The sequence below is a fragment of the Falco rusticolus genome, chromosome Z (assembly GCF_015220075.1).
Source record: "Falco rusticolus isolate bFalRus1 chromosome Z, bFalRus1.pri, whole genome shotgun sequence".
Taxonomy (NCBI): domain Eukaryota; kingdom Metazoa; phylum Chordata; class Aves; order Falconiformes; family Falconidae; genus Falco; species Falco rusticolus.
The window spans coordinates 73,326,182-73,351,546 of NC_051210.1; the positions used below are offsets into that span (position 1 = coordinate 73,326,182).

General features: G+C 56.7%; 2 protein-coding genes across 2 annotated transcripts; both read left to right on the top strand.

Annotated features, from left to right (window-relative positions):
- The first annotated feature begins 2,299 nt into the window (after nucleotides 1-2,299).
- LOC119140998 lies at nucleotides 2,300-15,006 on the top strand. The gene is made up of 9 exons (XM_037372654.1): nucleotides 2,300-2,411; nucleotides 6,849-7,097; nucleotides 8,941-9,231; nucleotides 9,491-9,588; nucleotides 9,850-10,042; nucleotides 10,660-10,759; nucleotides 11,150-11,196; nucleotides 11,602-11,673; nucleotides 14,825-15,006. The coding sequence occupies exons 1-9, from the start codon at nucleotides 2,300-2,302 to the stop codon at nucleotides 15,004-15,006; spliced, it is 1,344 nt and encodes a 447-aa protein (XP_037228551.1).
- A 2,077-nt stretch (nucleotides 15,007-17,083) lies between these two features.
- Nucleotides 17,084-25,229, top strand: LOC119141811. Its single transcript, XM_037374442.1, is given in 11 exon segments — nucleotides 17,084-17,272; nucleotides 18,749-18,991; nucleotides 21,064-21,354; nucleotides 21,744-21,841; nucleotides 22,318-22,444; nucleotides 22,447-22,509; nucleotides 22,737-22,848; nucleotides 22,978-23,224; nucleotides 23,510-23,549; nucleotides 23,827-23,932; nucleotides 24,012-25,229. Coding segments are annotated over 11 exon segments (1,482 nt in total). The 5' UTR covers nucleotides 17,084-17,160; the 3' UTR covers nucleotides 24,055-25,229.
- The last annotated feature ends 136 nt before the right edge of the window (nucleotides 25,230-25,365 follow it).

A 25,365-nucleotide genomic window follows, 5' to 3' on the forward strand; every position in this document is an offset into this window, starting at 1 on the left:
GTGGATGGTTTTGAGCTCTCAATGTTCTTCCCTATCAGAAGTAAAACTGATCATAAACTGAAGGTGGTTTGGGGTTTTCTCTCTTCAATCTGAAGGTCTGAGTCCTGTTAGTTCATTGAGGACTGACCCCTTCAGGCAAGGGCCCATCCATCATGTTTACAATGATCAAATCAACTGCCCTGGGGCCTCAGCCCCATTGAGAAGAAGGTATGTGGCTGGCTGGCTTTATCATGTGAAAAAATGTAGACATCCACTGCTATAGCAGGAAATCCATATTACAAAGCATCGAAGGTGTGTTGAGATCGTTTTGTGAGACCTTGTCTGACTGCAAGGACTAGAGTGGTGTCCACAGAGTATGTGCAGCCCACACGTGATGTACTCTTGGAAAGACAGTGAGTGGCCTCACAGAGCTGGACCTTGTCACCTCCTGTTGATCATGCCATGCTAAGTTTGGATTCATGAGTTGCTGTGTTACTTGACAGTCCCTTAGAAACCTTCACTCACTTGAACTCTGCTGTGTGGTTCCCAGTAAAGTAAGGCATCATCAATTGAACTAGCAGCTCTATTACTGTGTAAGAGATAGGGATTTCAGTATTTCTTCAGCATTTTGCTAGTGCATGCTATAAACCAGACAGCAAATCTAAAAAAATGATAAATTACTAAGGGGGAAGAAAAAAACCACAGATTGCTAGGTCCCTGTGCATTTCAGGCTAGGGGAAAAGAAATACCTTTATCAGCTGCAATGGGAAGGCTCTTGCATCACATGTATTTTTGAAGCTTAGCTGTTTTCTTTCACTGTTTTTGCTTCTTTCATACGGCAAAGAGAGGCAGTGAGAGCATCCACCTCTAATGCTGGGATTTTATGAGGACATTACCCAGTGAGTGCTGACTGTGGCCATTCTCCTGAGTGCTTGCACCTTTGCTGGCTTCACAGGGACAAAAATAGCCTGGCTCCCCAAAGCCCAGGGAACTGCCAAAGAAATAGGGAGGGCATGGCTTAGTGTGGCTGCTCCCTTGCTGCAAAATTGCTAGACGACTTTACCCCATTAATCTCACAACAGCTGTACGTGAGGCAGCTGGACTTGATGTACTGATGTTCCTGTATGGATCTTAGGAGAGAGCTAGCTTCCAGAAACCCCTCAGTGTTGCTGCTCTAGTGGAGTAATGCAGCTAGATACACCAAACACTGTCCTGCAGTGCTGAGGATGGTGGTTCCTGGGAAAAGACCTGCCATGGACCTCTGGGCCAACTGGTCCTAGCCAGGTGATGAGGAGCACCCTGGGTGACAGCACCTGTTCCCAGGACCATAAAGCAACCTTGCTCCTCTGTCCAGGGATACAGAGAGAGGATGTATAAACCACAGAGTTGACAGAGGGGCTGCCCAGGACAGCTGCAACAGCACAGGCAGCCAAAACTCATGGAAGCTTGAAGCCCTGCAACAGTGTGTGAGCTGAAAAAGGGCTCAGACAAGAGCTTGGTGGTGACATCTTCAGGGACAGGAGACTGGGCGAGTATGAACGAACCAGCCTTGGGATTATGGCCCAAAATCAGGAGCATCCAGGGAATTCCCTACCACATCCAAAGACCCTGCCTGACCTAGCCAGAGACAGGAATAAGTCTTCTCCATGCAGCTCCAGGAAGACCTTTTTACCCCCAGGACTGTTTGCACTGTCCAAGTCAAGGCACTTCACATCCTAGAAAGCATTGAGAAAGTGTAGCTCAGAGCAGGGTAGCAGGAAAGGTTTGGAGGAGAAGGGAAACAAGCCACATCTGGCTGGTTCAGAAACTTGGTCAGATCTGAAAGGTCTGTTGGTGGGGTTCAACAGCAAGATTGTTGCAGTTGGGTCAGTTTAAGGTAATGAGTAGAGAGATTTCAAGGCAAAAGTGATTCATGATGAAAGAGCATCGTGGGGTGGGCTTGGGCAGGTGAGCCAGGGGTGTTTTAGTCAACATCCACCACAGGATCTGGAGGGAGAGAGGAGTGAGACAGACCTGAGAAGTTTTTGGAAGGGTCTGTGGGAGCAGGGCTATGGGACCCTGAGGTAGCCAGTAAAAGGGCTGGACTGAGGCACCCAGGAGACCCCATTGAGCTTGGACCCACTGCCTGCAGGCAGATGGGTGAGGAGCAGCCCTGCGGCCGGTGGGATACTCTCTTTCCGAAGAGGAAGTTTCTTGCACCACATGTGATTTCCCTGTGTAGCTGTTTCATTTCTGTGTCTGCACCTCTCCTGCACTGGATTACACAGATACCTTCACTGAGTAGCTCAGACTGAGTCCTGCCCAGGAACTTTGTGCCAGCATGGCCCTGCAAGGGCTGGCTCTGGCCTTTCTCCTGGTCCTTGCTCCTGTGCTGCTTGCGTGGGAACCAAAGGACTCTGGTCCCAAGAATCATGGGGAACCCAAGGAAGCAGGTAACGGTGGGTTGTGCCTCTCTTAGAGAAAAGGTTTTGATGCTCCTCTACCTGCACATTTATTATGTGGCTTTACCTCATTGAGCCCACAATGGCTGCGTTGGGGAGGTCTGAAGCTGGTGTCTGCATCAATCCTGAGACACTGGGGCATCCGTCAGGTTGTGGTGGGGTGAAGTTTTTTTGGGGGATGGAGGGAAGCAGGTCTCAGCGTGGGAGCTGCAATGTCTCTCTGGGGAGCAGGTGGTATCCCTGAGAGCAGAGGGGTGGCCAGTTCTCTGCATGGCAGACAGATGAAGCTGGGCCAATCAGAGCAGTGGTGGCCTTCCTGGGGCAATCCGGACAGCATCTCTATTGCAGAAGGCAGCGACAGTGGTGGTGTTCAGGAAAGATGTGGGGAGCTGTGAGATGAATCCCTGTGTCAGCTGGGATGCCTGCTGTGTTCTGTAGTCCCTGAGGAGGTTGGGGGAGCTGTAGTTCAGGGGGGTTGTTCTTTAACAGCATTTTTGTGCTCTTTCTTTGTGTCAGGAGCACTAGCGGCACCTCCTGGGTCTTCCTCTGGAGAATATGGGCTTTCCTATGGAGACTGTGTGCTGTGTCCTGGGGTTGCCAGTACTTGTTGAGATCCCCATGGGATACAGTAGAATGGCTGGCCTTTGCACCAGGGGCTAGGGGGGTTGAGGTGTGAGTCATCCTCTCTGCAGGAAACTGGAAGAAGAAGTGGCTTGCCAAGTCATTGGATGAGTCACATTACCATGTTGCTGGTGGCTGGAAGGATGCTGCCATTCCAGCAGTGGGCAGCCCTCAGCTCTCCAGAGCAGGATAGAGCCTGTTCCCCTTGAACCATCAGCAGCTCCTGCCCCATTCTCCCATTCCTCAAGCCTGTCACTGAGAAACTGTCTTGATAGTCACAGTTCTCCCCTTGTTGGCCTGAGGAACCCCAGCTGGAGGAGGCTGTGATGGGCGCAGTAGAGACATTGGTTTCAAGTGGCTGGGGAAGATTCCTTGGAGTTGTGTCTGCAGAAGAGGTGTGGGACACCAAATTGAGGTTCTGGCTATTACCCTCCACCATGGCACCGGCAGCACTGAAGGATGCTGTTGGAGTCTGGATTATGGTTAGCCCAGCAGAGCTTCCCGCAGGGGCAGAGCTTGCTACCACCTGTCTGCAGAGGAAAGCTGTGGTGTCAAGCCAAGCTCCCTTGAGGGCTTTTGCTGTGTTATTCAAGCATCATCAAGTAAACACATCTGCCATAGACGTGTGCTTTTTCACTTTCTCTTGGTGACCTGTGCCCTTGCTAGCTGGGCATAGCCATCAACATCTGAATGACCTGCATGCACTTTCTAGACCGGACCTCAACCACAAGGGCTTGTGTTACTTGCTACACTGCCTATGGCCCAGTTTTCTCACCGTCCTCTCCCCACTGGGGACTGCATGAGACAGCCTCATGCTCGATCATATTCACTTGCTACATCCCCTCCTGTACCTTTGCCTTGGCAGCCGTTTCTTCGCTGGCTCTTTTTGTTGATTCTACTCCCTTAGGAGTGCAACCTGCTTGGCTCTGTGTCCTCTTGCATCGTGGGCCACCATCAGATTGCTGATGGAGGCAGGCTGTGTTGTTCCTGCATCCTCCGTCCTCCTTCTGTGCAAGGGTGTTTCTGCCTAGCCTTTCAGATTGTAGAGCATCTCAGGGACAGGCAGCCTTTGGGACCTGTTTCCTACAAGTACCAACAGGAAAAAACCATTCCTTCCCACAGGTGGGTATCTGCTCTTTGAAGCATGGTTCATTCTCCTGCAGCACAGGGACCTCCTCTCCTCGTGTCCCTGGTCAAATGCTTGGTGCTGGGCAGGTAGCCCAAACTCTGATGGGGTAGGAAGGATCCTGGATGTCATTCTGGGGCAGGAGTGTGAGGGAATGTGTGAGGCTTCAGAGCGGTTGATTGATGGGGCAGCAGAAGGTGTGTGCTGGGGATGCATAACTAGGCTCAGACTGGGTTGAAGGGTTCGTCTGTCAAGGCTTCTGGCTGTCAAGCGTGTGATCTGAGGGTGCTGAAAGGGATCCACCTGCAGGGGAAGAAGTTTCCTATCTGGAAAGCACATGTGGTCCCAAAGGACAGGGGTGGTGGCCATTGTCCTTTGCAGTGGAGGGACAGGGTGCATGATGGAGATGATGGTGTGAAAACCTGCTACAAGATAAGGGGAGTGTGGTGATGCTGGTGTTCTAGTGTAAGGGATTGCAGCCTCATGAGTGCTGCCTGCCAGCAAGCAGACAGTTGTAGAGAGATGTGCAGCTGAAGAGGGCTGTGTCATCCTATTTTAGGGGAGGCCACCTGCTACCCTGATACCTTCTCATGCACCTGGTTTGTGCTGGGTGAGCAAATCTAGGGGACATGCCTACCAAGGCACAACAAAGCAGTCCCGTGTTGGGTGAAGTGCAGAGAAAAGGCTGGGTGCATGGGGTGGGGTGTGAGCTTTGTGGCCAGTGCTGTGAATTTACATGTGGAGGTCTGAGGACAGGCTGCTGGCAGCTGCCTCGAGGGCCAGAGGTGGGAGGGTGAGCAATGCCAGCATAGACCCTCTGGCTCTGGCTCTCCCCCAGCTCCTGTCTCTGGGGGACAGAGCGAGGGGAGAGCAGCAGCCGCCGCGCTGCTGGATCCCTCTGGCCGGGACCCCTCCACAGCACCTGTGTGGGCAGGAGGGCCACCGGGTAACCCGCCCGCTCCGCACCTGAGGGTGCAAGGAGTATTAATGTCCCTGGGGTCCAGGGCCGCATCCTGGGAGGTGCCCATCTCTGCCGCCCCTCTGAAGGGAGGGGGACCAGCAGCCCTCTGTATGGGGCCTCCTCCCCCCCGAGGACACTGCTGGAGCCCAGCGGTGCTCGGGGCTCTCCCTCACGGCCTTTGCACACAGGAAGGTGTGAAGTTCCCTCCGACTGGGACCCCAGGCTGCAGTTCACCCCGGAGCAGAGCAGCTACGCCTTGAACGATTCGGTGCAGCTGAGCTGTGCTGGGGAGTATGTGCCATCGGTCCCCCACATCAGATGCGTTTCCAGAGGGATGCAGGCCTTGTGGAACGGAACTGCTACCTGCAAGGGTAAGCATAGCCCCCATCACCCTGACCCGGGGTCCTGCCCTGGGGGCAGACCCCCGTGACATGGTCGTGCTCCAGCCTCACCTGGTGACAGGCCAGCAGCGGGAGATGCAGACGCTTTGGCTTTCTCCACTGTCCTGGCAGTGTCCGGGCATCTTCTATCTCAGTCCCTTGCTGTGGGCAGCTGCCGGGTCTGTGCTCCTGGGGAGGGGTTCCAAGGGGGAAGCCTTGCTGGCCAGCGTCTTCTGGCTCCAGATGGAGAGCTGCAGCTGCGAGGCTGGGAGGAGGAGGAGGAGCAGTTAGAGGGCTGCAGCTTGAGGCTTCGGCTCTTTGAGCTGCGCGAGAGTCCCGTGTTCCCCTGGGAAGCCTCTCTGAGGGTTGGGTGAGCTCTGGTGGGGGAGGCTGTCACTGCTGCACTGTTCAGCTGGACACGAGGGGGGCCAAGAGAACAGGGTGTCAAGCACCCCATGCGTAGCTGGAACCCAGGGAAGGCTTGGGAGTCCTGGAGATAGGGGTGATGACAAGCCCTGTGCCCCTGGACAGTGCCTGCACACGCGGTGCTCCCAGAGGCGCTCCCTCGGCTCTGTGTCAGGGTGAGTGGTCAGAGTCATGGGGAGGAGAGAGCTGTCCCAAGCCTCCTCTTGTCACCTCCCCAAAATACCCCTCACCCAATCTTACCTCTGATGGACACATGCCAACGGCCTGTTTGGTGGGACCCAAGACCCCAGAGGGCACCAGTGCTTGGGCATGACAAAAAGAATGAGGAAGTGACTCTGAGCTGCAGTGGTGGTTTCCAGCCACCCTTCACCCACGTCCAACGTGCAGGGGAGCTCAGCCACTGAACTACTCTGCATCTGTAAATGGAGATGTGTGGCTCAGGAGGAAAAGCAGTGATGCCGGGGTCCCCATTCGGGGAAACATAGTGTACATGGGTAAGCAGGGTGTCAGGAGGTGCCTCCTAAGGAGCTTCTGTGGTCAAATCCCACCCCATTCATCCATCTCTGAGCACTGACCATCACCACTGTGGACAGGGATGCGCTTCTGATGCCTGATCAGGGCCACTCAGATCTCCCTGTTTCTGATACCTGGGACCTTTCCTCAACTGAATTCTGGCACATCCTCACCCACCACCTTCCTGGTCAGGCCCCAGCCCTGGCTGACCCTCACCCACAAGGAGAGCTCCATCCTAACAAGCCCCACTGAGGGGTCACATCCTGTCAGATGGGTGCGTCACCTTCCCTCTCCCTTCAGGGACCAGAGGAATTGCTGGGGATTGCTGATACCCCACCACCTACCCCTGACCCTCCTCAAAACATCCTGACCCAACTAACACCCACTTTCACCTCTACCAGAAATGTGCCAAAGGCCCCGCTGGGACTCAAGGCTCCAACTGACACCAGACCAGAAAAATTACAGGAAGAACGAAGAAGTGATGCTGAGTTGCACTGATGGTTTCCAGCCAACCTTCACCCATGTCAAATGTGCGAGGGAAGTGCAGTCCATCAGTCACGGGAAACCTGTATACAGAGAGGTTTGGAATGGAAGGGATAGCAGAGGCAGATGGATCAACATTCAGCCCATGTTAAATGTGGAGTGCATTGGTAAGGGAGGCATCAGGAGCTCTCCTGACTGCCCCACTCTGCCCTTCTTGAGCTGTCCTCCAGCTGTACCTGCACGGGAGGTTCCAGGCTGTCTGCCTGCCTGGGGAAATGGTATATGCCGCTGAAGGCGGTGTTAAGGCAGCCCCTGAGCCTGCCCTGTTCCTGCCCCAGGGCTCTCGGGAGCCTTGGTGGGAGGTGGCTGGTACCAGCCTCTGTTTCTCAGTGTCCCACAAGGAAGGGGCTTTGGAATTGAGGTAGGGGGTAGTGGACAGAGCTGCCCATGCCAGGCAAAGAGCCCAGTATGCAGGGCTCCAGGCTGTGGTTTGTGGGTGGCTGGGATGTTCCTGGTCAAGGTGTGTGGGTGGCGTGGGGTTCCCTGAGGGCTTCTGGCAAGAGCATGTGCAAAGAAGACATGGGCTACAGCGCTGTAGGTCTGACAGGCATTTGTGGCGCAGGTCGTTCAGGGTTTGGGGGATCACAGGACTCTGCTCCCTGTGTCCTCTCAACCTGTACAGGCAGGGCAAAGTCCTGGCCTCCTCTTCATGTGTTGGTCTCCCCTCCCAGTCTCTGCTGCATGCTATCATTGCAGCAGACAGCTTTTGGGTTCAGGCTTTGTTGCCTTCTCAGGTGGATTCAACATGTTGTCCTCCATGAGGGATGAACAGGGCACCAAGATCAAATGCTGGTCCATCAGTCTCCATGCAAATGCGAGTCCCTTGTGGGTGCTCCCAGTCCCTAGAGCTCCAGCTCCTCCTGGCCTTTTCCCAGAGGCGTAGGGGAAGCAGCATAGAGCCCTTCTTGGCCTCGTCCCCTCGCTGAGGATGTGGTGTGGGAGGGCTGCTATGTATGGTGATCTGGAGCTCCATCCCTCACCCTGCTGTGCCAGCAGTGGGATCCCCTACTCCATCCCCTGGCATGCCCTGTGGGGCCACCATCTGCCCTGCTAAAGCCTTCCCATCTTGTTGGTGCAGAGAAATGCCAGAAGCCCCAGTGGGACCCCAAGTTTATCTTTGACCAAGATCAGGACACCTTTAACCCAAATGAAGTGGTGAAGATGAGATGCCCTGAGGGGCACTGGCCTCCTCCCATGGAGATCAAATGCATGAAGCTGGACCCAGAGGAAGGCTCCATGATTCCTCAGAGCAGCTGGTTTGTAAGGAACAGCACGGGTCTCTGGCACCGTGTGAAGGGGAGCTTGACCTGTGTGGGTAAGTGAGCAAACCAGCAACACTCTCAGTGCTCAGTCTGTTCTCCCCAGGCAGGGAGAGCAGTGCTGCATGTGTCCTACAGTATTAGTATCCTGTGTTTGGGGTGGTCAGGGCATGGCGCAGGCATTCACTCCAGAGAAAACTTCTGCTGATGCACCCCAGGTTTGTGTCCCCACTGCTGGCAGCTGGGGCACCCTGCACAGTGCTGAGGGGGACATGCCCTTGCTGCTGTGTGTAGTGTGCCGGGCAGTGTGTCCAGGCAGTCAGATAGGTCTGCTTGGAGAAGATAACGATAGCCGAGAAGCAGGAAGACAGGGACCTGCTCTGAATGCTGGGTTTGTTGAAAGGGACAAGTCACCAGATCAGGTGCTAGCCCCAGGGTGGAAGCTGCATACAAGTGCTTGCTCTTACCCTCCCACACAACCACTGCGGCACCCAGAGTACCCCTGGGAATGTTCCAGGGCCAGAGGAAGGCTCAGGCAGTGCCGGAGTGTGGTCTGCAAGAAGGCGGGATGACCTGATCCCCACTGTGCTGGGGACATGCTAGTGAGGGAGCGGTGGGGATGATGGAGGTTGGATGGAAGGCTGGGAGGGGAAGGGAAGGGAGTGACCCTCTCGCAATGTTTCCTTCACAGATGTCCTCCAGGTTGTCCCTGAGACCTTGGAGATTTCAAGCACCAGCATCAAACTGAACTGGACCTGCAGGCTCCCTGACACCTGCCAGCACATTCGGGCCACATGCCGTCTGGAAGAGCCTTCCTCCCCTCCCTGTGAAGCTGAGGAGGTGAAGGGAGAGGAGCTGCTACGTGGCTGGAAGGGAACATTTTCCTGTCCACCTCTGCAGCCCTTCACTGTCTACACCGTCACCATCTCACTGCCACCCAGCACGATCCTGTACACACGGCTTCTGAGGACGAAGGAAACGGGTATGCTTACACGAGATGTAAAGGTGCCCTTTGCCTGGCAGCTCAGCCTGATCATCTGCTCCCTGCAGTGATGGTCCTGGGATCAGGGCTGCTTAGATCCCGTGGGGCTGTGGGGAAGGGGCTGTGCAGGGCCCTGGAGCACAGCATGTCCCCCCCTCACTCTTCCCTTCCTCATTGCTGCTGCTGTGGCTCATGCAGCCTTTGTGGGGGAAAAATCCTTGCTGGCCGCATGTGTGATCCCATCCTCCTGCTCTTCCAGTGCCGGACAAACTGGAGAAGCTGAGGCTGGATCCCAACACAGGGTCCCTCAAGTGGAAGGCACTGCCCTCCTGCAAAGGGGAGATCATTGGATACCAGGTACCAGGGGACCACAGAGTCCCCGTGGTCACCCTTACCTTGCCAGGCACCTCCTTGCCTGGAGCTCTGTGGAGACAGCCTGGGGAGAGGTGTGAGCCTTCCTCAGCCAGGGTCCACCAGCTCTACAGCACTGTAGTTGTTCTGGTGGAGTCAGGTCCCCTCCTGTACCCAGCCAGCTGTAGCACCCCTCTCTCCAGAGCTGCCCAGAGCAGGAGTGGGAGATTGGTGCTGCTCCCAACCAGCTCCCTGTCCTTTCTCTAGCTGAACATCACGGCCAGGAGAGCACATGATGGCAGCTTCCTTGAATTCAAGCAAGTGTTGGTGAATCAGTCTGTCACCAAGTACACGCTGCCTCATCAGGCACCTGGAAGCAAATATTTGGTGACAGTGCAGGGCCTCACGGCAGCTGGTTCTGGGGCTGCATCACTGCTGGAATTTCAAACCTACGTCTCAGGTAATGTTTTTTCTGCCCTGAGTCTGGCTGAGGTGGTCTCCTGGGAGCAAGTGCTGAGCATGGATCAGCTTCCAGAGCTGTGTGTGTACCCCTCCTGTCCCCACCAAGACAGAGGCAGGGAACATGGGCCCCCTGAGAGCCTGACTCAGCAGTGGGGGCTGTGGGGCTGGGTGAGTCCTGCTTTGAGGGGGTCCGTCATCTTGTCCCCAGAGCTGCTGCATTGCTTCAACCCCTGTTTGTGCCTGCAAGAACAGAGGGGGGCCCTCCACTCTTCCACCAAAGAAGACGATACCCATCCCTGCTTTTGGGTACACTTGGGGCTCAGGGTCATGGGGTCTGTGAGTCCTCTTGCTGTGCACAGCTTGATTGAGTGGGCTTCCATATCCCCCGACTATGTACAGGAGATGGGCCTCCAAGGCCTCCCTCCTTCTGCCTTGCCCAGCATATGTGAAGGCAAGGGAAGGCTGTGCCTCGCTGCCCATCCCTGCAGCAGCCAGGACAGCAGAGCCTGGACACACGTGTCTACACATATGCACATGCCCAATGCCAAGGTCGGGGTCATTGCTGACGCATGGCCCAGGCTGTGGCACACACTCCCAGCTGTGTGTTAGTTGCAGGGCAGCCTCTGGACTTGTGGCCTGGGCTGGTGGTCATTGTGGTGGTGGTGGTGGTGCTGGTCCTCCTGTCTGCAGGGATCCTGTGGCTTGTGCTGTCCAGGTGAGTAGGCAGGAGACTTGGAGCTGCTGCTCTGCCTCAGGCCATGCTGTGCTGTGGGGTGGCTGGGGATTGAAAGGGCTGATCCCACCCTTCTGCAGGTGCAGAGGATGCAGCTGCGTGGTTCTACCATAGCAGGGCTCCTGGCTGGGGCTCATAAGCATTTTCCGTGGGGCTGGAGCAGGAACCATGTGTGCTCAGGGACCCCCCAGCTTCTTGGTGTTGCAGCCACCGCTGCTATCTCCTGGAATCTTGGTGGGCAATGCCTGCCAGGTCATGAGTGGCCCAGAGGGAGGGTGTGCAGAGCCCTCCATGCCTCTGCCGCTGGGTTCAGCAGGGATTTGGGTCAGGTCAGCTTCTCCCCTAACTCAGGACCACCCTTTGCCTTCCCAGGAAAAGAAAAGCCTTGCCCAGCAAAGCTGAGGATGACCATTATACAGGTAGGATCCCCACCACAGAGATGGCTGTAAGGCTGGGGTTGGAGTTGGATGGGGAGCAGGTCTATTGTAGAAGAGCCTGTTGTGACCCCGGGGTGGTTTCAGGCAGCCCACCTGCCTCTGGGTGACCTGCCAGAGCAGTGTGTCCCACACTATCCCTTGGCTATCCCCAGCCAAGAGCCTTCTCCTTCTGCCTCTTCCAGCAGCTCTGGCTGGTGTCCCCCTGCAGGGCCAGTAAGGGTTGGGACCTGCCCCTCATGCTTGCCCTGCTCAGGGGAGCAGCACCCTGCCAGTGTTTGTCCCAGGGTGTCCCACAGCCTCCAGCGCTGCTGCCTGTCTGGGTCTGCCCTGCTCCTTCTCCTGCGGCCCCTGGTCCCTCAGACTGTTTCTGTTGTGTTGTCCCCCCAGAGCTTCAGCCTTATGAGAATCTGGATACTTACTGCATGATAAGAGAGACTCTTCTGGCAGTGGAAGACGCGGGTAGGAAATGTATTGCCCTGCCTGTGTTCCCACACATGTCAGGGACAGGTTGGAAAATGGCAGTTGTGATGATGTGAACTCTCCATGCTGCTGAGGGTACACAGCAGCTTCTGCCCTGGGTGTCCTTGGTCTCTGCAGGTAAAGGTGGCTGGTCTGGAGAGCTGTTGCCCAAGACCCTGCCTACCCCGAGGTCCTCAAGAAAGTCAGAGCAATGAGGGAGAGAAGATGGAGCAGATGTCTGAGGCTCAGTGCTGATGGCAATTCCCATATCCCCTTCTTGAGGCTTGGTCCTCCACCACTGGAAGCAGGGCCCAGTCTGTGCTGGATTATTGCTCCCCCTTCAATTTGCTCCCTTATCAGGCTCAACTGTCCTCTGTCACAGAGCAGGAGCATCCCAAGGCCTGGGATGACCTGCTTGTGCCAGCAAGGACATGTTCTGGTAGTCCTCCAGCATCCTGGAAAAGCTGCCTGACCCTCATCCTGTTGCCCTGCAACTGTCCTCTAAGACTGAAGCAACTCTCTGGGTCCCAACCCCTCTTTCCCCACTCTGAATCCCCACATCCATCTAGACGTCCACCTCTGCTTGAGTTTGGCCCAGTCACACTGTCCTTGCAGCTGTGCTGCTGTGTCCAAAAAACCAATAAATTGTTCTGGTTTGCAGGGGATGCTTGCCCCACAGCAGCTCTCATCTTTGTCTTGGTTCCTCCCTGTTTTGTGTGTGAAAATCCTATGAATCTTCATGGAGGATGGACTAGGCTTTTCCAGACCCAGGTAGCCCTGAGGAAGCACACCTGAGAAATGGCGTGCTCCCAGTGCAATGCTTTGTGTTGCTCTTTCCCTCCTCCCCATCCTACAGGTAGTACAGTCCCAGCCACACCTAGCTGGACCTCTGTGTCCATCTGTGACACCTTCTGTGGGTCCTGGTGCTTATTTCCCATTTTGTGAGGTGCAGTTGACCCTGGCCCTCCTGGGAAATTCCCATCCTGCAGCCTTTGGATCTACTCATCTCAGTGACTGCTGCTGCCTCAACGTGGCCACCAGCAGCCACTGCCTATCCTGCATTACGGGATGCTGGTGCCCAGTGCAGCTTGGAGGTTGAGCAACAGCCTGCAGTTCCTCCTTGGTGACAAGCACACTGCTTGAAGATGGGGCAATTGACCACCATCTCTTCTCCAGCCTTTTTATTGGCCTGGGATGACCTACATGTGACAGTAAAGACATGTTTTGACAGTCCTTCATATGAGCTGTCCGATCAGCACCGTTATACATGCAGCTGGGCACTTGGACAAAACATCTCCTTCAGTGGAATTTCATTGGTGTGACCTGCATTCCTGATGGAGCTGCTCTCGATAGGTGCTGGGAAGAGAGGGAAAGAGGGGGCTTAACAACTATATTGGGTCTGGCTGAGCCCCCCAGCAGCCCTCATAGTGCTGTGCTTTGTGCTGATAGCAAGAAAGGCGGTGATAACACACTGGTGTTTGGGCTACTGCTGAGCAGCACTCACACAGCATCTAGGCTGTCCCTCCAACATTCCCCCCTCACCAGCAGGCTGGGGGTGGGCAGGATCTTGCATAATTTTTGGTTTTGCTTTCATTAAACTGCCTTTATCTTGACCCACAAGGTTTCTTCATATTATTTTCTTATTTTCTGCTGAGCAGGGTAGAGATAGAGCTGCTTGGTGGGCAGATGGCATCCAACCAAGGTCAGCCCACCACAGTCCTTTCTGGCACCCAATGTCAAGCTTGAGACAGCGGCAGTTGTATACAAAGTGAGCCATAGCTGTGGTAGTTATCAAGTGGATCAAGTGCAAGCTCCTGTGTGGGTCATGGAGTCTGCTAGGTGGACGGCTTATCTCTATTTTGCGAAGTTTGGGAACGAGTCAAGGGAAACAATGGCTGTGTGCTTTGCCCTGACATAGATGGCCTTTCTGCGCTGTGGGAGTGATTTTGTGGGGGGGGTGAAGGAACTTGGGGCTGAGCTAGCACAAACAATGACAATGTGCTTTGCCCTGGCATTGATGCCTTTGCTGTCCTAGGGTAGCTATCTTGTGGAGAAGATGAGGGAATACACCTGCCTCTCCGTGCCCAGGACTGATGTGGATGGTTTTGTTATGCGGGGTCCTGAGGTCCTGGCTCACCCTTATGTGAGCTGTTCAATACTGTTACTAAATACTGTTGGCATATTATGGGTTTTGTGGACTTTGGTCTCACCCCGGTGTAAGAGGAGACAACTTCTGTGTGAGGCAATACAGAAATGTGCCCTGAGACGGCGGTCCCAGGGTGGCAATGTGTGTGGAAAGATTTAGGCAGATTCCTAGGATGGGCATCACTTCCCATAGCCAGGGGCTTTGCACCTGATGGATGCACTCTGTGCTGGGTAACCAGCTGGCTGGGTGGCTGAGCCCAGAGAGTGGTGGGGAATGGAGCTACATCCAGCTGGTGGCCGGTCACAGGTGGTGTTCCCCAGGGCTCGGTGCTGGGGCCAGTCCTGTTCCGTATCTTTATCAGTGATCTGGACGAGGGGATCTAGCACACCCTCACCAAGTTCACAGGTGACCCCCAGCTGGGGGGAGCATTGATCTGCGGGAGGGCAGGAGGCTCTGCAGGGGGGTCTGGGCAGGCTGGAGCGATGGGCACAGGCCAGTTGTGTGAGGGTCAACCAGGCTCAGTGCCGGGTCCTGTCCGTGGGTCACACCAGCCCCCACAGCGCTGCGGGCTGGGGGCAGGGGGCTGGGAACTGCCTGGGGGGAAAGGGCCTGGGGGGGCTGGTCGGCAGCCGGCTGGGCATGAGCCCCCCGTGTGCCCAGGTGGCCAAGGAGGCCAGCAGCACCCTGGCTGGTGCCGGGAACAGCGTGGCCAGCAGGGCCAGGGCAGTGCTGTCCCCCTGCACTGGGCACTGGCGAGGCCGCCCCTCGACTCCTGTGTTCAGGTTGGGCCCCTCACTGCCAGGGGGACGCAGAGGGGCTGCAGCGTGTCCAGAGACGGGCAGGGGGCTGGGCTAAGGCTCCGGTGCTAGGCTAATGGGGCCAATGATCAGCAACTGTGAGGCAAAGAAGCCCAACAGCTGGGATCCCTTGCTAGAACCTGAGGATCCGGGAGAAGCATTGGAAAAGAGGCAGCAATCTGCAGTCTCTGGAGACAGCTCCTTTCAGGTGTGAGGGCGAGAGATCCATTCAAGGAAGCTCTCACGAACTCCCCAGGAAAGTGGACTACTGCACATGAAGGCATCCAGTACCTGAGGGAACTAGCAGTACTAGCAGCCATCTACAACGATCTAGACAATGAGGAGGTCTCCAAAGATCCAGAGGATGTCCTGTGCACACGGGCCATGTGAGGAAGGTGATTCAAAGTGCCCCGATATCACATTCTAACAGCTTGGCAGCGATGTATTGCCTGGGTATGGGTACACCAGCTGTGGAGAAACTGTCTTCTTGGCTCCAAAACTTGGAAGAACATCTCTGCGCTCCCTCATCCCTACGGGCCAGCACCTTGGCTGTCAGGGGCGCCCCAAGAAACGCGTGCTCTGCTGCCCCAACCAGAGGGAAAGGGAGCCCCAGGCACGTGCCGCACGGTGCACTGTAGTTCTGCCTGCGTGAGCAGGAGAGGACATGAGGAGGTGGGATGGTGAACCCACCTTTAAGCGGGAAGCCTGTGTTAATGAACCGAGAGGGAAGACGGCTGTTAAGAAGGGGTCACCCACGAGAGCTGTCGGCACAGTGGCTGCAGAGACACAAGAAGGTAATCAACGGTCTGCCAGACACAGAAGAACTGAGGTCAGCTCTCCTGATCCTGGTGAGGGGACTTCTGGTCCGGCACTGCAAGGGTCAGACAGTGAGTACTCTGAGCAGGAACAGGAATGGAGGGTCCCTGCCTTCAGGCAGGTGGAGGAAAGGGGTGACCGGGTATACTGGGCCATGTGGATTCGATGGCCTGGCACATCAGAGCCACAGAAGTATAAGGCTTTGGTAGCCACTGGTGCGCTGCCTGCCTGCCGATAGGATGTAGAGAATAACATATTTTGTTTTCCTTTGCTTCCACATGCGTGACATTTGCTATTGCTTCATTAAACTGCCTTTATCTTGACCAACAAGTGTTTTTTTCATCTTATTTTCTGCTGAGGACAGCAGTGATAGAGCAGCTTGGTGGGCACCTAGCATCCAGCCAAGGTCAACCCACTGCAGCCCTGTGTGACTACTGCTGGGAGAGCAAGGGGAATACACTGAATTTGGATATGGGGAAACAGAGGGTTGGTCTGTGCTCCTGCCACCTCCTGGGATGCCCTGCTCCCCACTGTGTATCCTTGTACCTCATCAGACCCAGGGCTATCAGACTCTTCCTGCTCTGACCAGACAAATGATAAAGACACATGGCTGGAGGGGGCTGCCTGCCCCCCCAGCTCCTGCCCAGTCCCCTCATTGCCATCACGGGTTCATGTTCCCTCCGGGGTTCTGAGCTGTCTGCACCTTGTTGGAGCAAGGCCATGAGCTGGGCTTTTGTGGCCTGGAGCTGTGGCTGACAGCCTCCCCAGGCCTTCAGGGCTGTGCTGGGCAGCTCTGACATGAGTTTGGATGGGGTGTGTGTTGGGAACCAGTGAGTGGTGGTGCTTCCCCCTTAAGTCATGGGCAGGAGTGTGTCCCATGCATGTGGTGTGGGCAAAGCTGAGGGACAAGCATGGTCTTTGCTGCTCTGCAGCCCCCGTGTCTGATCACCCAGCCCTCTGGGATCTGAGACTTCCCAGGGAGCCTATGGGAGGTTCTGGAGGAAAAGAAAAGCAGGAGCTGCTGAGGGGCAAGGGGGGTGGTTTAGTGATGCTAAGGGTTTCCTTGGGCACTCTGCTGGCACAGGAGGTCATGGTGATCTGCGCACTTGGGGACAGAGGAGACTGCTGCCAGACTGAGGAGGGGGGGAGGCAGCTGGGGATGGAGGAGCAGGGAAGGATGAGAGAGAGTGTGTGCTGAGTGTTTTTTTCAGAAGGACCAAGGACCGCTTCAGGCGTTGAGGTACTACTAGCAGTTCGCATCCCCATTCCTATCCCAGCTTCTTGCCAGCTCTTCATGTGCTTTCTCAGAATCTTCCATCTCCTGCGATCATTGAGGGGAAGTGCAGTGACTTATCACAACTCTAAAATCCATGCAGTGGCATGGGGAAGCACACGGGTATTACCTCAGAAAGAGGAGCAGTGCTTCTTGAATGCATTTTGGTAACTAGGAGGGTTTGGGGAGGAAACCCTTGGATCTTGGTGTCAGGGTTTCTTCTACTGAGTACCAGAGGCTGGATACCCCTGGGGAAAAAAGGACAAAAGGCAGGAGCACTGATGCTGATGGGAGGTTCCCTCCCCAAAGAGGAAGCCTCTTGTAGCGCACAAGGTTTCACCACAAGTTTATTTCCTTCCTGTGGTTGCAAGTCTTGCAGTCAGTTACGGATGCCTGGGCTCAGAGGCAGCAAGTGGGGCTGAGATTTCAGTCCTGCCTAGAAACTTCATGCTAGCATGGCCCTGCAGTTGCTGTCTCTGAGGTTTCTCCTGGTCCTTCCATCTCTGCTGCCAGCACAGGGCTTGGAAGAACCTGATCCCAAGGTCCAAGGAGTGCCCGGGGAAACAGGTAAGAAAGGGTTCCTCCTCTTCCCTGGAGAGATTTTGCTGCTCCTCCTCCTGCAAGTTTGAGATGCATCTTTACTGCCTGCAGCCCTGGGCTGTGCCAGCTGGGGTGCCTGCTGTTTCTGGGAGACCTTAGTGGGCAGGAGCTATGGTGTGGTGTGGGTGCACTGGGGGTGCTGTGGGAAAGACAGGATTGGGCTGGATGGTTGGGGGTGGCTCATGCCCTGCACCAAGCCAGTTTGCCAGTCATTCCCTGGAGGTTGCAGGCATGAATCAGGTATGAATTCATGCATTGTGAATCAGGGGAATGGTCTTCAGGGAGCAGGATGACAGCTGTCTGTGCACGTCCTGTCCCCAGGTGTGCCCAAGGAACACTGTGCCTGCTGAGAGCAGAGCAAAAGGGAAATTGCTGGCTGGCTGGGCCTGGGCGTGGGCAGCAGCTGGGTGCCTGTGCGTGGGGTAGGTCGCAGCTGTGTGACAGTGAGACACAGCTTCTGGGTACTCAGCTGGACATCTCTTGCCTTCTGCAGTCCGGGTTTTTTGAGAGCAAAGCCTGATGCTAAGTGGCTTGTTCACCAGCATGTCTGTACTTCTTCATGGCTGTTCAGAAGATGGTCTGAATCTTGTGAGATCCTTTCTCTGCCCCTTTGGGAGAAATAAGATTGTGTTTTAAGCACTTTGATGCCTCTCAGAGTACCTTGTAGAGGCTGGAATTGGGAAGTGCTCCTTCCCAGGTACCAGCATCCTTGCCTGTAGGAACCACTGCCATAAAGCCTCCCCCCAGATCACTCAGCAAACTCCTGGGACAGGCTGTGGCTGCTCAGCCCAGAGGATGGTGAATGTGGTGAGGAAGGGGTGTGGAGGAGGAGCAGGGCTTGTGCCAGGGAAAAAGGGCCGGAGCTGTGGTAAAGCAGAGGGTGTGAATGGAGAAGGCATTGCTCATCTGCATGTCCCACTGCATGGTGGCGTGGGGCAGGAGGACAGTAGCTGAGGGACTGACTGAGCCAGCACAGGGACCCCAGAAGTGTAACAGGGACATCTCTGAACCCTGTGGTAGTGATGAACCATGGCTGGAGAGACATCCGCCCCAGCAGGACTGATGGTGCCATGGCCCATCAAGGGCAACCTGAGCTGGGGTGGGTGACATGTCTGAATGAGTGGTCAGAGGGTGTCTTCTAGTGCAGGGGTGATTTTCCTGGGAAGCTCCCTCGTGTGGGCTATGGAGGAGGTAATGTAGTGTCACTGGACACAAGGATGGATGGGGCAGATTCATGGATGAGTGATCATTGACGCTTCAGGTACACAATGAGAGCCCCATTACAGCAAGCCTTGCCTGTGGGTCGCATCCTGGCAGATGGATGGCACCTTCCCTCTCCCTTCAGGGGCTGGAGGGATTGCTGGGGAATTCTCTTCCACCAGTCACCCATGCATCACCTCATCATCTCCCAGCCCAGCTAACACCCACCTTCACCTCTACCAGAAATGTGCCAAAGGCCCCGCTGGGACTCAAGACTCCGACTGGTACCAGACCAAGAGAATTACAGGAAGAACGAAGAAGTGATGCTGAGTTGCACTGATGGTTTCCAGCCAACCTTCACCCATGTCAAATGTGCGAGGGAAGTGCAGTCCATCAGTCACGGGAAACCTGTATACAGAGAGGTTTGGAATGGAAGGGACAGCAGAGGCAGATGGATCCGCATTCGATCCAGCGTGGAGTGCATTGGTAAGGGAGGCATCAGGAGCTCTCCTGACTGCCCCACTCTGCCCTTCTTGAGCTGTCCTCCAGCTGTACCTGCACGGGAGGTTCCAGGCTGTCTGCCTGCCTGGGGAAATGGTATATGCTGCTCAAAGCGGTGTTGAGGCAGCCCCTGAGCCCACCCTGAGTCCAGCCTGTGGTTCACCAGTGGGTGGGATGTTCTTGCTGCAGGTGTGAGAGATAAGGGTTTTCTTGAGGGCTTCTGGCAAGATGGTACGCACAAGGGAGAGAGGCATGAGAGGGCTTTGTGTGGTCTGTGTGGTATCACAGTTGGGTGAGGGGGATCAGAGGGCTCTGCTGCCTGTTTCCTCTCAGACTGCGCAGCTGTGAGTACCACAGCTTGCTCCCTGTGGGTTGGTACCCTTCAGGCTCTGAGTCGTGGTGGCTACAGGCTTGGCACCATCTTCTCACAGCGTGGGGCACTGAGGTCCCCTCCAAGGGAGAACAGGACAACAATGGGCTGATTAGGAATACAGCTGAGGGGTCCCATAATTTTTGAAAACAATAGCCTTCTGCTGCTCTCCAGCTCAGCAAGTGCCCTGAGACCTGGGCCACAGCAAGAGGGCTTGGAACTGGTTCACTGCAGGAGACTGTGAACGTGGATGGTGTGGAGAGGTCTGTGGGAGGGGGAGGGGATGCTTCTTCTGTGACTCCCCCTGGGGCCAGGTTCATGCCATAGCCCAAGATTTTAGGGTGTCCCGTCTGGTTCCCATGGGTGTTTTGCTGACTTCATGTGGCAGGTTCATAGAATGACAGAATCATTTAGGTTGGAAATAACTTTTGAGATCATCAGGTCCAATCATTAACCCAGGACTGCCAGGTCCATCACTTAAACTATGTCCCTAAGCACTGCATCTACATATTTTTTAAACATCTCCAGGGTTGGTGATTCCACCACCTCCCAGGCAGCCTGTCCCAGTGCTCCACCACCCTGTCAGTGACAACGTTTTTCCCGACACCCAACCTAAACCTCCCCGGCACAGACTGAGGCCGTCTCCTCTTGCCCTGTCACTTGTCACCTGGGAGAAGAGACCGACCCCCCTGCCTACACCCTCCTGTCAGGCAGCTGCAGGGAGCCACAAGGTGCCCCCGAGCCTCCTCCTCTCCAGGCTGACCCCCCCCAGTTCCCCCAGCCGCTCCCCACCAGCCTTGTGCCCCAGCCCCGGCACCAGCCCCCTGCCCGTCTCTGGACACGCTGCAGCCCCTCTGCGTCCCCCTGGCAGTGAGGGGCCCAACCTGAACACAGGAGTCGAGGGGCGGCCTCGCCAGTGCCCAGTGCAGGGGGACAGCACTGCCCTGGCCCTGCTGGCCACGCTGTTCCCGGCACCAGCCAGGATGCTGCTGGCCTCCTTGGCCACCTGGGCACACGGGGGGCTCATGCCCAGCCGGCTGCCAACCAGCCCCCCCCAGCCCTTTTCTGATGGGTACCTTTCCAGCGTTCCTAGGGCTTGAAATAGCCCTGCCTTCTTAGATGCCACAAGGCACCAGGGTCAAATGTTGCTCCATCAGTCACTGTGTGAGCTTTGTGCATAGTATGAGCCCCTCATGGGTGCTCCAGTCCCTTGAGCTCCTGTACTCCTGGCCTTTCATGGGGGAAGCAGCTTGGGGCCCTTTTTCCCCTCATGCTCTTCCTGGGTATGCGGTGCATGAGGGCTATTCTGTACGGTGTCCTAGAGCACCATCTCTCACTACACTTGTCAGGGAAAATGAACCTTTCTCCTGGGGTCTATGCAGAGCAGGAAAGGGCTAGGTCTTTCTAAGAGCTGCATCTATTGGACTGTAGAGATGCTGGGACCCACAGACCCCTCCGTTTTGATCCAGTGGGGAAAACTACCTTGAGCAATAGTAGTCCACACATTTACCCACATTCCTTTCTGTCCAGACTTCTGCTCCCCTTCCGGAGAGCTGGAGTGACCAGTTTAACTCTCTCTTTCTCTCCCACCCCACTGGTGAGGAGCAGGGCTGTCTGACCGCAGCACCCTTGCAAGGCTGGGAGGGGAAGGGAAGGGAGTGACCCTCTCACAATGTTTCCTTCACAGAGGTCTTCCAGGTTGTCCCTGGGACCTTGGAGATTTCAAGCACCAGCATCAAACTGAACTGGACCTGCCGGCTCCCTGACACCTGCCAGCACATGCGGGCGACCTGCCGTCTTGCAGGGCCTTCCCCCCGTCCCTGTGAAGCTGAGGAAGTGGAGGGAGAGGAGATGCTACATGGCCAGGAGGGAACATTCATCTGCCCCCCTCTGCAGCCCTTCACTGACTACACTGTCACCATCTCACTGCCGCCCAGCACAATTCTTTTCAAGTGGTTGGTCAGAACAGAGGAAACCGGTATGTGCGCAAGGGTTAGAAGAGAAGGGATGATCATGGGCTGTGCCACACGATAACAGATAACAGAGGTAGATAATGTCCCCTTTGCCCAGCAGTTCAGCATGATCATCCACTCCCTGCAGTGATGGTCCTGGAATCAGGGCTGCTTGAATCCTGTGGACTGTAGGGGAGCCCCCCGAGCACAGCATACCCCCTCCTCACTCTCCCCCTCCTCACCACACTACTGCTTTTCTTGCTGTGGTGGCACATGCAGCCTTTGTGAGGGACAAACCCTGTGTGAGGTGTCCCTTTGCAGCCTGTCCCCTGAGCCAGGAGCTGCCTGCACCCTGCTCTGGGCTCAGCCCTTCCCCACCAGCCCCGTGTGTGACCCCATCCTCCTGTGCTTCCAGTGCCGGACAAACCAAAGAAGCTGAGGCTGAGTCCGAACACGGGGTCTCTCAGGTGGAAGGCGCTGCCCCCCTGCAAAGGGGAGATCATCGGATACCAGGTACCAGGTGTGGTCTCCTTCACCTTGCCAGGCACCTCCTTGCCTGGAGCTCCATGAAGGCAGCCTGAGGAGAGTAAAGAAGGGAAAGCCATAATGACCTGTGAGATGAAAGACAAGTTGAGGGCTCCTCTTGTGGGGGATATCACAACAGTGCCTGAGGTGTTGCAATACCATAGCTGGCCTTGGGCTCATGACACGTATACCACCTCTTCCAAAGAGCAGCCTCCCTCTTGCCCTCAGCTCTTCACAGAGGCTTGGTCCTTTGCTCACGGAGGCAGCCACTGTGACATCTTGAGTGTTGGCTCCAGGTTCCTCCTCTCCTCCTCCTTGTCTGCTTTGTGGAGCCTTCCACGGCTGGGGCAGGCGCAGGGAAGGGGAGGCTGGCGCAGGGCTTTGCTCCGTCTCGGTGCGCTGTGGGCAGGTTCCCAGCGGGCGGGTCGGGGCTGCTGCCCTCCAGCTCTGTCCCCTGTCCCCAGCTGAACATCACGGCCAGGAGCGCGCGGGACGGCGGCTTGCTGCAGATGGAGCGGCTGCGGCTGAGCCGCTCGGTCACCGAGCACCCGCTGCCTGGGCACGGCCTCGGCCACAGCTACACGGCGACGCTACAGGAGTCACGGCCATCGGAGCCGGGGCTGCGTCGCTGTGGGAGTTTCAGCCCGACGGCTTGGGTAAGGCCCGCTGTGTTCCAGACCCTCGGGGTGGCCCTGGCGTGTGCCCCGGCTGAGGCGGCTCTCTGTCCCCAGCCCGGTGGGCTCCTGGCCGCTGCGGACGAGCGGGGGCACAGGGGAGCTGTGCTCCACGGCCAGCGCTGCCCGGGGCTGCCCTGCTCCTGGCACAGCCAGCCCCGCCGCGCTGTGCTGCCTGCTGCTGCTCATCCGCTGGGTCTTGCCTCCAGACACGCCGCACCCTGCCGGCATCAGCTGCCGCAGCGTCCGTGACGTCTCCCCATCGCAAGGGACGGCCGTGCTTCCCCTCCAGCCCATCGCCCGTCCCCCCGCGGAGGTGAGGTGAGTGCAGCCTCCGGCGGCTCTGCTCTCCGCGGCCCCCGCTTGGGCTTCCCCCCGCAGCCGCCTCTGCCCCGCTCTCCCCGTCAGACAGGGCATCTCCCCCGGCCCTCTCAGCGCGCTGCCTTGCAGGGAGCACCAGCTGATCGTGGCCGCCACGCACAATGGCACGGTGGTGGAAGGCGCCTGCTCGGGGGAGCCGCAGCCCCTCAACGCCAGCCGGCAGCCCGACACCTACGTGGCCGCCGTGCTCAACCTCACCGCCCCCACGGACTTCGTGCTGGGTGCCGGGACCCACGGGCAGGGTTACCGCAACGCTGCCCTCCGCCCGGGCTGGGACTACACGGCCCTTCTCCGCCTCATCCAGCGCTCACAGGAGGTACTCGTCACGGGGGGAGGGGGGCTGCCGCTCTCCAGGGATGCTGCCAGCCGGGGACGGGACCCTCGGCGCGGTCTGGGCTGGGTGCCGATGGCAAGCAGCGGTGCTGCCCAGGCTCCGGTCCCGGCCCCTGTGCTGAGAGCCCAGGCACCTTGACAGGACAGTGTCCCCGGGGTCCTCGGCCACTGCTGGGGCATTTGGTGGTCATGCGTGGGAGGCCTTTGTCCCCAGGGAGGGTGGTGGGGAAGCAGTGGCCTGAGCTCTCCCTTCCGTCTCCTCCCACAGGCAGAGAAGTTCACCTGCATCTGCTACAGCTTCTCTCTCGGTAAGTAAGTGGGCTCCTCGCTCCCTGTGCCCGAGAGTCTCTCCTGCACGTCCCCTTTTCCCAGCCTGGCCGCTTCCCACGGAGTGGTGCTGGCCGAGCCCAGGGTCTCCTGTGGGGTGGAAGCAGCCTTTTTTTTCCCCTACGTGAGATCATCCTCTATCCCAGAAGAAACCTAAGCCCAGACACACATCTGCTCTCGCACATACCCTTTGCCATGGTTGGGGCCATTGCCAGAATCTGGCCCAGGCTGTGGCACCCACTCCTGCCTCTGTGTTAGTTGCAGGGCAGCCTCCGGGCCCTTGGCGTGGGATTGTGATTGGGGTGGTTGTGCTGTTGGCAGTCCTCCTTGTATCTGCCGGGATCCTGTGGTTTGTGCTTTCCAGGTGAGTAGGAAGGGGACAGATTCAGCAGGGCCACAGGCAACACCAGTGTCTTACTCAGGACTCCCTTTTACCTTCGCAGGAAAAGGAAGTTTTTGCCCAGCAAAGCCAAGGAAGACAATTAAAAAGGTAGGAAAATGCAACTCCCTGGACCAGCATCACAGAAAAGGCTGCAGGGCTGGGTGACAGCTGGGAGGAGAGCAGACATCTCCCAGGAGATCCTGATCCTCAGGAGAAACACCTGCACATCCTCTTCACTGACATGTCTCTCGATTTGCTCCAGCCCTGTGGTGCCGTGGATGGTCGGGATGGCTCTGCCCCCTAAGCCCCACGCAGCAGCAGAACATGGCTTCAGGTAGCACTCCCAGCCTGAAGCAGTGGCAGGGGCAAGCAAAGGCGGGATCCCAAAGGGTGGCTTGTGGCTTAGCCCTTTGAGGGACCCATGGCTGTCATCACCTCCAAGGGAGCTATCTGCTAGGTGGGGTCTCAGGAGGGTCAGGCTGAGGGACTGCTGCTCCTACCTGGGCACTGCCGAGCACCTCTGGAGACCTGTAGTTGGTCACAGCTGTGACGGAGGGGTTGGGCTGTGGCAGGTGCTGCCCTGTGCTCCAACTTGTCTCAGACACTTCTGTGCGCAGGCAGCTGTGGTGGTGGTGTGAGCTCCCCATGCAGCCAAGGGCACACAGCAGTCTCTGCCCTGGGTGTCTCTGGTCTCCACAGGTAAAGGTGGCCATGCTGGATATCAGTCAATCCAGCCCCTGCCCAGGACCACAGGAAACATTCCGAGCAGTGAGGGAGTGACGAAGAGGAGAAGGATGACCCCAGCTCAGTACCAATGGCTGCCAGGTCCCCTGGCTCTCCTGTGACTGTGACCAGCACTGGGGATCCCACCCAGTTCAGCAGAGCAAGAGGAAAAGAGGAAGCCAAGGAGTGCTGTGAGCTTTTTCTTTCCTCACCTCCTTCACCTCCCATCTTTCACTTGCTACTGTTCTAAGGCCTTTGAATGTTACTTTCTGTAGTTCCTCTTTTTTGGGTGTTGCTTTCATTTTTGCTTTCCTGGAAGCAGGAGCAGTATGCCAGATTTCCCAGTCCCTGACTCACAGAGGCTCAGGCTCAGTGATGCTCCATGCTCCTGAGATGTCCTAGGTTCCCAGCCCCTCTCATCAATCTCTGCTGACATTCAGCCAAGGCCAGGGCTCTGGTGGAGGCTGGCCTGACCACACTGCCTTTGTGACTCCGACTGCTCTGTCTGGACAACCAGTAAAGGCTCGTGGTTTGAAGGGGGCTAGCTGGCCCACTACAGCTCCTGCCTGGTCCCCCCATTGCCCTTGTGGGGTCACATCTCTCTGCAGGGAGCTAACTGCGCCTTGCTGAGGGGAGGCCATGAGCATGGCTGCTGTGACCTCGTGTCCCCAGATGGTGCCTGACAGTCCTTC